Source organism: Danio rerio, chromosome 2 (genome assembly GCF_052040795.2).
Source record: "Danio rerio strain M-AB ecotype USA chromosome 2, GRCz13ab, whole genome shotgun sequence".
NCBI classification, from domain to species: Eukaryota; Metazoa; Chordata; class Actinopteri; order Cypriniformes; family Danionidae; genus Danio; species Danio rerio.
The window spans coordinates 4,185,001-4,198,420 of record NC_141022.1 but is presented as its reverse complement, the minus strand read 5'-3'; the positions used below and the strand labels follow the sequence as shown (position 1 = coordinate 4,198,420).

Here is a 13,420-nt window from a genome sequence, read left to right as displayed (position 1 = left end):
GAGATCTGTAGAGTGCATGGCAACATCAACAGCAAGTGGCGTAGTGGATAGCACAATCACCTCACAGCAAGAAGGTCGCTGGTTCGAGCCCCTGCTGGGTCAGTTGGCATTTCTGTGTGGAGTTTGCATGTTCTCCTCATGTTCGCGTGGGTTTCCTCTGGGTGCTTCTGAGCTCCAAAGACATGGGCTATAGGTGAATTGAGTAAGCTAAATTGGCCATATGTGTGTGAATGAGAATGTATGGGTGTTTCCCAGTGATGGATTGCAGCTGAAAGAACATCCGCTGCATTAACATATGCTGGATAAGTTGGCGGTTCATTCCGCTGTGGCAACCCCTGATTAATAAAGGGACTAAGTCGAAAAGAAAATCAATGAATCAATTAATTTAATAATATATTAACTAGGGATGTAACGGTATCAGAATTTCACGGTACGGTAATACCTCGGTATGAATGGCACGGTACGGTATTTATTGAATAATTTACAGGAAAACAAAACTAATGAAAAGACTCGAAAAAAGTGCCAAAAGTACTTATTTACCTTACCACTGAACATATCAATGACATACAAAATTAGCCATCTATCTGTAAATTTCGAAACAGGAATTTTAATTTTTCAATTTTAATAACAAAAAACTATTAAACCATATAAAAAAATAAAGTTTCAATTTAGTATTGTTGAAAACTCATCACATTCAACATTTAATCACTCACTCACTTAGATAGAGATGGGGTTTTTTAAGGAAAATGATCATATAAATATAATATGGCAAAAGCTGGGATCTCTGGCCATGTCCCCTGCAACAGAAATAAACCCCTCTCATTTGGGACTGAGGTTTCTGGGACAGAGAGATATGATTTAGCCAAGGTTGACAGCAGTGGGTAACGTTGTGCATTGTCTTTCCACCACTTGAGAGGACAAGCCATGAGTGAAATAGAGGTCTCTTTGCGGTACAAGTCAATGTCTGCATTAATCTAACAAGCGTGCTGTGTTCTGCAGTCCCCATGACTGTCTTTAGTCGTATTCCCCGACTTATATTTCACCACAGTCTGACAGTGCCTGCATACTGTTTTTTTCTTTGTCCGTCACCTTTTCTCCTTTTCGATCTTTTTAGAAAGAAACCGAAATGCTTCCACACATCCGATTTAAAACCCGCTTTAGGTTCGATCATTTCCAGCTCTTTTTCCTCCCTGCTACTAGCAGCACACTCCATTTCCGCATTACTGGATCTGTAGTGACAACAGACCGCAAAGGATGATGGCCACGCCCAGGCTGATGGGAACTGTAATTCCCGCTATCTCCCATTCACTTCATTCGCCTAAGCAAACTTTTCTCAGAAATATAGTTTTATTGAGTCATGCGCCTACGGTAATATTGAAAAAAACTACTATTGCGGTATGACGGTATTTACAATATTGTTACATCCCTAATATTAACACATAAGACCACATACGAAATACGAAGACCGCAACAGAAATGTGTCAGGGATCCCTAAAGAGTGACAAAATTGTTTAACGTTTATTGTGATTATTCATTAAGTCATCAGATTATTAAGGCTAACAATATACAAACAAGAAACTGTTCAATCAGCACATTAAAATGAACAGTTTAGATTTGCCACATTTCAGGATCCCGCGACACATTGCCGTTGTAGTTCTCAGTGTGTAGGTGGTTTTCTACTTGCATGTGTTTTCATGCTTTTTGAGCTCTCTCAACCACTGTAGTAAACAGCAATTGTTCTCAGTTCTGTTTATTAGTATATACTGTGTAACGCATCTATTTAATCTTTTAAAAATGTCTCTGTATTTCTCAAGGCAACCGGTTCTGGGTGTTTAAGGATACAACTCTGCAGCCCACATATCCTCAGGACATTTCTCTTTTTGGCAGTGGAATGCCCACGCAGAGCATCGAAACAGCTGTTTGGTGGGAAGACGTGGCCAAAACCTACTTCTTCAAAGGGGATAGGTCAGTTTTACAGCTCCCTGTTTACAGCGTGAGATGGGACACAGTGGATGCCGAATTCACTGGCGTATTTCATAGCATCTGTTAGAACTGTCTGCCTTTGTTTGCTGTTACAGGTACTGGAGGTACAATGAGGATATGAGGACGATGGACCCTGGATATCCACAACCTATTACTGTGTGGAAAGGCATCCCAGACTCTCCACAGGGAGCATTCGTGGACAAAGCCAATGGTATGACATTAAAAAGACCCTGACTAACATTATTATTATATAGTCATTGAGTTACACAGTACTCACAGGTATTATTCCAAATTTCAGAATTAAATACAGCTACTGTCAAGCTACTGAAAAAATGTTGCTACTATAAGAGCTCCTTCTAGCTAGCTACTCCCCAACACTGCAACTCTTTCCATCCCAAAATCTCCTCACAGGTGCAGGGTTTGAGTAATTGGTTCTTGAGGAGAAATATCAGGGTTTCAGCTGAAAAGCTCAAGTTTCTCTGAAGCTCAGTGTGTTCTGGAGCTGCTGATCTCTGAGCTCCTTCACTGATAATTGGCCTCTGTGTGGTTTCTCTTAAAATCTCTCGGCCCGTGTAGATTTTCAGAAAGACAACTGGGCTGCAGTTTGGTCATTTTTAACATCTACATTCACATCAATATTAACTTGAAACACTGGGTCTCATTCGTTAACTATGCGTGGTCTAAAAACTTTAGGATAAAAGCTTTATCTATGTGTTTTTGCTGGAATGATTTAAAAACGTTAGGATAAAAACGTTATTGTGTTTTTGATCAAATATTCTAAAAAAACGTTACGGTAAAATGGTTATCATTGTGTTTTTGCTGAAACGATTTAGAAACTCTGGGACAAAATCTTTATCATTGTGTTTTTGTTAAAATATTCTAAAAAACGTTACGGTAAAAACATTACCATTGTGTTTTTGCTGGAACGTTCTAAAAATGTTAGGATAAAAACCTTCTCATTGTGTTATTGCTGGAACGATCTAAAAATGTTACGATACAAACGTTATCATCGGGTTATTGCTGGAACGTTCTAAAATGTTACGATAAATTTTATCATTGTGTTTTTGCTGGAACGTTCTAAAAATGTTAGGATAAAAACCTTCTCATTGTGTTATTGCTGGAACGATCTAAAAATGTTACGATACAAACGTTATCATCGGGTTATTGCTGGAACGTTCTAAAATGTTACGATAAATGTTATCATTGTGTTTTTGCTGGAACGTTCTAAAAATGTTAGGATTATTACCTTATCATTGTGTTATTTCTGGAACGATCTAAAAATGTTACGATACAAACGTTATCATCGGGTTATTGCTGGAACGTTCTAAAAATGTTACGATAAATGTTATCATTGTGTTTTTGCTGGAACGTTCAAAAAATGTTAGGATTATAACCTCATCATTGTGCTAATGCTGAAACAATCTAAAAACGGTAAGACAAAAACGTTATCATTGTGTTTTTGCTGGAACGTTCTAAAAATGTTAGGATGATAACCTCATCATTGTGTTATTGCTGGAAGAATCTAAAAACGTTAGGATAAAAACGTTATCATTGTGCTTTTGTTAAAAATGTTTTAAAAATATTACGATGAAAACATTATCATTGTGTTTTTGCTGAAACGTCCAAAAAACATTGTGAAAAATGTTCTCATTGTGTTTTTCTTGGAACATTTTAATAACGTTTTACGTAATATAACAAGAGAATGAAATGTTCTAAAAGCGTAAAAAAACTGGACATTTTGAACGTTCTAATAATGTTGAAACAAAAGGTTTTAATAACCTAATCCAGTGTTTCCCAACCCTGTTCCTAAAGGTGCACCAGCAGTACATATTTTCAACCTCTCCCTACTGAAACACACCTGAATCAACTCATCAGAACATAAGAAGAGACTTCAAAACGTGAAGTTAATGGGTCAGACAAGGGAGACATCTAAAATATGTGCTGTTGGTGTGCCTCCAGGAACAAGGTTGGGAAACACTGACTTAATGGAACGTCACATATGACATCATCTTCTCTTTTCCCAAAGGATTCACATACTTCTACAAGGGGAAGGAGTACTGGAAGTTCAACAATCAGCGACTGAGAGTAGAGCCAGGCTACCCTCGATCCATCCTGCGAGACTTCATGGGCTGTGACGGTCTGCCCACTGACCCCGACTGGGACTGGAGCCCTCCGCAAGAAGAGGAACCACCCCAATTTGACGACGACAATGTCGATATCGTTCTGAAATTAGAAAGCAGCGGCGGAGCAGAAAAAGCAGTAGCCATCGCCATCCCATGTGTGTTGGCGCTGTGCATGATGGTCCTGCTTTACACTGTGTTTCGCTTCAAGAGGAAGGACACGCAGCGCCACATACTGTACTGCAAGAGATCCATGCAGGAGTGGGTTTGAGACATAAATGACCCAATGTTAATACGGTCTTCATGATAAAACCCCCTCGGAATTTTTGACTTCTCTTGATGCCGCTTTGTTGGCAGAAGCAAAGACGAAAACAACTTTATCTGCCTTCAAAGGTGGCAATGTGTGTGTGTTGTTTTTTTTTTTGTATGGTCCGTGTGGCCTTGGGAGACCACTTTGGTGACTGAAGCCCAATGCGAGAGTACATCGTTACTCTACAAACCATCAACTTTTCAATTGACTTTGAGAGCTATTTATCTTCGAACTGCAGATGCTCCATAATGTGTGTGTGTCACTCCGAAATACTTGCTCGTGTGGAGAAAAAAACTGATACCCAAAACCAAATATGCCCTTAGTGTCCAAAGAGGACTGCTTCATTCACGTGGGATATTTCTGAGATGATTATCCATCATTGTTTGAGTTCCGTTCCGTTTTGCAGGATCAGTGGGGAAATCAGAAGGGACGTTGACGTGTAACACCGGGGCTACATGCAATATTTCGTCGAATGCCTTAAATCACATATTGCATTTAATTTTAGTGTGTGTGTTCGTGTACATGTGCCTGTGCGAATGTGTCTTTTTGTCACTCTTTTTTTCACACTGCTGACCGGCAGAAACTTGCGGTAGGATTTAAAGTGCCACTGACCTCTGGAAACACTGAAAAGCCAGTACACGCATGACTCTGAAATGTAGAAACTGAGAGCTTTTGATTACATCATACACAATCAAACAAAACAATGGTATTCAGCTGAAGTACCAAATGAACCTTCATGTATCTCATAAGAAGCAACAGATCATCAAAAATACTAAATTGTCAAAGCTATATAAAAGCAACAGAGTTTGAAATGCAGTATTTAAACTACATGAAGGAAATACTTGTGCTTGCAAGGCAGCAAGAAAGCAGTATTAAAGTTTAAAGTATGTTTAAAGAGTTCACACTTAGCTGATGATTGATTATAAAGCTTGTATACTGTCCCGGGAAAAAGGCCTGAGCTCATAAGATCCTTGAGCCCGGGGCTTCCTCCCGTTTTCAGGGCGAGAGGGGAGTTTGAGCTCAGGTAGATCAACTTACTTATGTCTAATGATGAATTAGGGATTGCAATGGAAAGAAATGTTGCTGACTAAGAGCTCATTTGTGGTGCCAATTAAGTTTGGTTAATTTAAGTCGCATGTCTTTGGACGATGGGAGGAATCCGGAGAACCCTGGGGAAGCCCCGCAAGCATGGGGAGAATGTGTAAACTGGCCTGGTAAGGACTTGAACCAGTGACATTCTTACTGTAAGGCAACAGTGCTGGGCCACCATATCTTGAAAAATGGAGGAGTAGAGGGGGGAGGGAGATTCTTCAACAAGTACAGTAGATAACTGAGGTAACGAAACTTTGGTTATTTTATGTGACTTCCCTACTGAAAAAAACAGCTTAAACCAGCCTAGACTGGTTGGCTGGTTTTAGCTGGTCGGCCATACTAGTTTTAAAGGGGTTTTGGCCATTTCCAGGCTGGTTTCCAGCCATTTCCAGCCTGGTCTTAGCTGGTCAGGCTGGGAGATGACCAGCTAAAACCACCTCGACCAGCCTAGCCAGGCTGGGAGCCCAGCCAAAACCAGCTATGTTCAGCTTAAACCAGACTGGTCAAGCTGGTTTCAGTTGGATTTAGCTGGTTATTTTCTAGCCTGACCAGCTAAGACCAGGCTGGAAATGGCAGGAAACCAGCCTGGAAACCCCTCTAAATTCAGGCTGGTCAACCAGCTAAAACCAGCCAACCAGCCTAGGCTGGTTTAAGCTGTTTTTTTCAGTAGGGAAGTCACATAAAATAACCAAAGTTTCGTTACCTCAGTTATCTACTGTACTTGTTGAAGAATCTCCCTCCCCCCTCTACTCCTCCTCCATTTTTCAAGATATGGTGGCCCAGCACTGTTGCCTTTTTCAGCAGGGTTAGGAATCATCTGACAAGCGAAGGGGATGCCGGGAAGAGGGGGCAGGGGTGATGTCTTGGAATTCGTGAACCCTTGACAATGTCCTTAGAATCGTAACTCGACACAGGGAAAACATGCAAACTCCGCACAGAAATACTAGATGGCCCAGCGAAGACCCGGCGCCATTGGTATTCTTTCTGTGAGGCATCAGTGCTAGTCACTGGGCCACCATGCTGCCCATTCTGGATATAGGTGGAGGAAGGGGAGGAGGGGGGTTTCTTCCAGAGGAAGATAGTTGTAGAAAGGAAATCAGGATATATAGAGGCTGCGTCCGAAACAGCCTACTACTCAGTAGGTACTGCATTTGAATTTAAACGTAATCCTCGGCCGTTAGAAAAGTATGTTCTATACAGTATGAACGTGAAAAGTATGAATGGAATTCGGACGTACTACATCCGCCATTTCCGACATAGTTTATGGTAGGAAATCAGTAAAGGAAGCAATGCAACAACACTGCATCAACTTTATAAATGACATCCTTTTCACTACAAGTGATTCCAAGAGATGCAAAATGATCAGATGCATTTGTATAAAAGGACATAGTGAGTTGCTGTGTAATTATAAGTATTTTTATGAGCCAGATGAGTGGTCTGTTATAGCATTGCCATTGGCAATATTGTATATTAGTAAATATATCATTCATTCATTTATTCATCTTCTGCCGCTTTTCCGGGGCCGGGTCACGGGGGCAGCAGTTTGAGGAGAGAACCCCAGACTTCCCTCTCCCCAGACACTTTCTCCAGCTCCTCCAGGGGGATCCCAATGCGTTCCCAGGCTAGCCGAGAGACATAGTCCCTCCAGCGTGGAGGCGTCCAGGAGGCAGCAGAAAGAGATGCCAAAGCCACCTCAGCTGACTTCTCTCGATGTAGAGGAGCAGCGACTCTACTCCGAGCTCCTCCCGGGTCTCAGAGCTCCTCACCCTATCCATAAGAGTGCGCCCTGCCACCCTGCAAAGGAAACTCATTTCGGCCGCTTGTATCCGAGATCTTGTCCTTTCGGTCATAATCCAAAGCTCATGACCATAGGTGAGAGTAGAAACGTAGATTGACCGGTAAATCGAGAGCTTAGCCTTTCAGCTCAGCTCCTTCTTTACCACAACGAACCAGTAAATCAACCGCATTACTGCTGCCGCTGCACCAATCTGCTTGTCAATCTCATGTCCCATCTTTACCTCACTTGTAAACAAAACCCCAAATACTCAAACTCCTCCACCTGGGGTAAGGACTTTCCTCCAACCAGGAGAGCAAGGAGGAAAGAAAATAAATCAAATAATTTATTTCAGCGCTGCCTTGCAAACACTCATGTGTTTACCTCAAAAAAGGTCCATGCTTGAGGGTTATAAAATGTTAAAAATAACAGCTGCAACACAGGCTCATTGGAAATATGTGCTTTAGCCTAGATTTTTGTGAAACCACAAACATATAAAGTACTTAAACATAACTTTCACCGCAGTTTCAGAATAAAATTAATTCTATGTTGCTCTTCACACTAATGATATGAACAGGGAGGGCATATTATCAATGAATGAAGGATTATTTTCACAAATTTCTTGGCAAAACTCCAAATACATATTAAAAACCAACTTAATGTTGTCTGATTTATAATCACACATATTTGTCTCACCTATCTATCTCCATATGGTAAGTTTTCTGGCATGGTCAGTTTGTCAGGAACTCACTGTACGGAGCTGTGTTTGTAATGCAGAGTGTTCAAATTCGAGTCTGTTGAAGCATGCTTTCACTGAAGAGATAAAATCAATGTAAAATGAAGGTAAAACTACATGGTTAGAGTGCAGTTTTTGCTTACGTTTGCTTTAGAAAACACTATTGGTTACGACAAGCTTCAACTTCCCCTGGACATGTACAAGATTGATGTGTATCGGAAGCGTACAACAATATGTACCCTAAGTAACGTATTTTAAATGAACTAAATTGTTGATAACGGCCTCTAGTGGATTTATTATCTGAAACGTACAATAAAAGGTACCCTATGTAACGTATTTCAGATTCGCAAAATTGTTAACAACGCCCTCTAGTGGATTTATCATTAGAAGCTAGCAATAAAACACACTCTAAGAAGCGTATTACAGACAAAACGTAATGAAAGTAAAGTATTTTAGATTGGCAAATATGTAGACAGCGCCCTCAAGTGGACATGTCACCTGAAACGCATGCCAAAGTGTAACAAAAGTAACGTATTTCAAACATACAAATATGTAGATAACCCTCTCTACTGGATTTATCATCAGAAACATGCAACGAAACCCCCTAAGTAGAGTATTTTATTATCACAAAAATGTAGACAGCACCCTCTAGGGGAAATGTCACCTAAAACATACAAAAAAAAAGTGTGCCAAAAGTAACATGTTTCAGATTTGCAAAAATGTAGCCAACGCCCTCTGGTGGACATGTCACCTGAAACGCATGCCAAAGTGTAACAAAAGTAATATATTTCAAATACACAAATATGTAGACAGCACCCTCTAGTGGACATGTCAACTGAAACATACAACAAAATGTCCCATAAGTAACATATTTCAGATTCACAAAAGTGTAACAACGCACTCTAGTGGATTTATTATCAGAAATGTGCAATGAAACACACCTTAAGTGACATATTTCCGATTCGCAAAAATGTAGACAGTGTCCTCTAGTGCATGGGTTCCCAAACTTTTCAGCCCGCGACCCCTAAAATGACAATGTCAGTAAATCGCGACTCCCAATATCCTCTGAGGTGGTTATTAATATAGAAACCTTGCATGCAATGGCACGCACACACCAACAGGCCGAAGTCTATTCTTTGTTTAATTTTCAGTCAGTGCTGTAAATGTGCCAGAAAGTTTAAGCTGGTATTATAAAATCAATCTGCTGCATCTGACGCTACTGCTGTGTCTTTAATGTAATGTATTTACCCCAGGGGTTGCAGTCTAATAGAACTAGTAACTATAAGCTACTATAGTAACCATATAGTATAACTATAAACAACTTGGGTTTAATAAAAATAAATAGATTATTGGAAATCACCAGGAGACCCCCCCATTCATTGTCCCGCGACCCCTCGGGGGGTCCCGACCCCCACTTTGAGAACCACTGCTCTAGTGGACATGTCACCTGAAACGTACAACAAAACTTATCAAAAGTAACATATTTTAGATTTGGAAAAATGTCGACAGCGCCCTCGAGTTGATTTATTATCAGAAATGTGCAATGAAAAACACCTTAAGTAACATATATCCAATTCGCAAAAATGTAGACAGCATTCTCGAATGGACATGTCATCTAAAATGTTCAACAAAACATATCAAAAGTAACATTTCAGATTCGCAAAAATGTAGACAGCGTCCTCTAGTGGATATGTCACCTAAACGTACAACAAAACATACAACAAAAGTAACGTATTTTAGGTTTGAAAAAATGTAGACAGAGCCCTGGAATGGACATGTCAATTGAAACATACAACAAAGCGTACCAAAAGTAACATATTTTAGAATCGCAAAAATGTAGACAGTGCCCTCTAGTGGACATGTCAACTGAAACATACAACAAAACATACAAAAAGTAGCATATTTCAGATTTGCAAAAATGTAGACAGCGCCCTCTAATGGACATGTCAACTAAAACATACAAAATAACATACCAAAAGTAGCGTATTTCAGGTTGATTTATTTTACAGAAATGTGCAATGAAACACACCTTAAGTAACAAAAAATGCAAATGCAGATTAGCAAAAAAATGTAGACTGTGCCCTCTAGTGGACATGTGAACTGAAACGTTCAACAAAACATACCAAAAGTAGCGTATTTCAGATTCGCAACAATGTAGACAGCGCCCTCTAGTGGATTCATTATCAGAAATGTTCAATGAAACACACCTTAACATATTTATGATTGGCAAAAATGTAGACAGTGTCCTCTTGTGGATGTCACCTAAAAGTCCAACAAAGCGTACCAAAAGTAACATTTTTCAGATTCACAAAAAAATCTAAACAGCGCCCTCTAGTAGACATGTCAACTGAAACATAAAACAAACATACAAAAAGTAGTGTATTTCAGATTCGCAAAAATGTAGACAGCGCCCTCTAGTGGATTTCTCATCTATAACACAAAACAAAAAGTATGTGAAGCAACAAATTTTACATATCGCAACGATAAAATGAAGTCTGAAGCACATTATATAAATGAGCTGGTGTTGAAATAACATTCATTCACTGTTTCCAGGCACTGGTTTGGGTAAAATCTGCATCTGTTGGACAGCTAAAATGAACAAAAACTGTAAACGAAAAATGAACGAATTTGATTTACCGCATATTTCTGTTTCAGACATGTGTGAAGATTTGTTAGCATGATCATTCTCAGATCACCGAACACATCAGATGTTGCCATTTTACATTTCTTTTCTGAGTGTTTATTCAAAGTGGAGTGATGTATATTGTCACATGCCTTGTTTTATCTTCGGTTCTCGCCAACTGATCTATAATGCACCGTCAGCAGAAACGCGCATCTGAGTTTCCACGTGTGATCTGTTGTTTTGCTCATTAACAGAGGAGTATTTGAAGAATATATGCCCCCGTTCTATCTTTTGGTCACTTGAGTATTGGATGTGTATCTGAACATGCTGTATATATATCTCATGTAGTGTCTTTATTACAGATATGAAAGGCAAAATATGCAGTACATCAATAATAAGATATTATCTATTATCAGATGTGGCGTGTGAATCATTCTTGTGAAACTCTAATGAAGACGTTAACAAAAACTGTACCATGCAACCATAAGACATTAACATGTAATTTATCACTGGAATCCACGAAAAGGTTGTTTGGATGATATAATTAAACAATTCTATATTAAATAATATTGCCGACTCATGATTTATGTTGTATCATCTTATGCTAAAATATTTGGGAATGTTTTAATCTGATAAACTGACTTTATTTGATCATAAAGACACAAGGAAACGTAATTTTTTTTATCTAGCAAGGAAAACGTAACTATTTTCTGTAGTGTTATTCATTTCCAGTGGAGACCTACGTGGTGTTCCAGCCTGATCTCACGAAAAAACGTAAGTATTTTACGTTTTGCTAGTTTAGTAGCTAATTCGTACGAATTCATATGATTTCAGTCGTACGAAATGATACGATTTTAAAAAGGAGGTGTGGCACCTAACTCCACCCCTAACCCCAACCGTCATTGGGGGATAAGCAAATCGTACTAAATTGTACGAATTAGAACGTACAAATTCATACGAATTAGGCACTAAATGAAAAAGTTACGAATTGCCGTGAGATTGTGTTGGGTGTTCTGATCATCTCCGTATGTGCAAAATTCGTATTCGATTTGACGTGCGAATCCGATCAAATATTTGAACTCCTGTGACTAGACCGTATACAACTTGCCAACCAGATGGGATGTATTTCAGTGTTGTTCAATAAGGTCCGTGCACGTATGATGAGAAATAGTAGTTTTTCGTTATTACTATTCATATATTCGGATTACTATCCGAACTTTTTTGTGGTCCATAAGTTTCTACTATTCATTTATTCATTTAATCATGGTGAACGCTTGGAAAATAAAGGCTCTTGCTTTTGCAGTTCTTTCTTTTGGACAATGCGACAGTTAGCTTCTCTCCCATCGGGCATAACAAAACTGAAAATTCTGTGCGACTGCCACAAGGGGGCGTATTCCGGCAGTCGTGTCTGAATGTTGTATTCAGTGGAAAGATGGCTTAATTCGTACAAATTTGCACAAGTTGAATTGTGCAAAATTGTATGATTTTAAAAAAAGGAAGCGTGGCACCAAACCCTGCCCCTAAATCAAACCGTCATTGGAGGATGAGCAAATCGTACTAAAATGTATAAATGAGATCGTACAAATTCATACGAATTAGCCACAAAAAAAGTTACAAATGCGGTGAGATAGCATTGAAAATACAGCAAAACAGTAATACTGTGAAACTATATTTTTGTTTTATTGTTTTAATTAATAATAAATAAATAAAATTAAATATTGAATAAAATAAAATACTAAATTAAATTAATACAAAATAAAATACTAAATTAAATAAATAAATAAAATTAAGTAAATTAATTAATAAAATTAAGTACAAAAACACTAAATAAAATAAATAAATGAGTACAAATAAACTAAATAAATAAGTAAAATACAAAATAAAATTAATTATTTAATTATTTAAAATAATATGAATAAACTACAAGATAAAATGAATAAATAAAATGCTAAATAAAATAAACAAATAAATGAACTAAAATACTAAATAAAATGAGTAAATAAAATAAAGTAAATAAATAAATAAAATACTGAAAAATAAATTAATAACATAAAGTAAATAAATAAATAAAATACTAAAAAAATACAAAAAATGAATAAAAGAATAAATACAATACTAAAATAAATAAATAAATAAATAAATGAAATAAATAAATAAATGAATAAATGAAATAAAATACTCAATAAAAATAAACAAATAAATAATATAAAGTAAATAAATAAATAAAATACTCAAGAAAAATAAATGAATAAAATAAAGTAAATAAATAAATAAAGCACTAAATAAAATACAATTAATTAATTAATTAATTTAAATAAAATAACAAATAATATACAAAATAAAATAAATAAATAAAACTAAAAATCTTAACTACTTAATGCAATTCAAATTAACAACCACTTGCTTGGTTAACAAAGCTACAGTAGGTCTGTCAATTAATACATTCACTACAAGTCAGAAAAAATATATATGTTTACAGTATTCATAAAAATATTTGCTTATTTTTCATGAATCATATAAATTAATTTAAAATTAATCAATATATAAATTAATATAAAAAACTAAATAAATATATGTGTGATGTGTGTGGCAGTGAAATAATCCAATCATATTTTTTTACTAAGATTTGCTTAAGGTTATTATCAACCCTTATTTTTTATGAATGATTGTTGTAGATTTTATATAAAATATCATCAATTGTATTCCCAAAATGAAGGAAAGTCGTAAAGGATTGGAACATAAGGACATATCTTTATCTAAATATGATGTAGTAAAAGCGACC

The 13,420-nt window shown here is 37.3% G+C and overlaps 1 protein-coding gene and 1 long non-coding RNA gene across 6 annotated transcripts in view; both read left to right on the top strand.

Moving 5' to 3' along the window:
- Positions 1-11,205, top strand: part of mmp16b (matrix metallopeptidase 16b (membrane-inserted)) — a 54,073-nt gene extending 42,868 nt beyond the window's left edge. For 2 of the 5 annotated variants that reach the window (XM_087240353.1, XM_087240351.1), the window contains exons 8-11: positions 1,815-1,965; positions 2,079-2,194; positions 4,010-6,171; positions 6,307-11,205. In XM_087240353.1, the coding sequence (XP_087096479.1) occupies positions 1,815-1,965; positions 2,079-2,194; positions 4,010-4,374 (632 nt within the window). In that variant the 3' untranslated portion in view covers positions 4,375-6,171; positions 6,307-11,205. Of the gene's footprint in view, positions 1-1,814; positions 1,966-2,078; positions 2,911-3,502; positions 3,605-4,009; positions 6,172-6,288 lie in introns of those variants that run through there. The other 3 variants (XM_087240352.1, XM_087240354.1, XM_087240355.1) reach the window with 3 other exon arrangements.
- The window catches only part of LOC141377726 (uncharacterized), a 187,805-nt gene that overhangs the window by 84,052 nt on the left and 90,333 nt on the right, over positions 1-13,420 (top strand). The window lies entirely within an intron of this gene.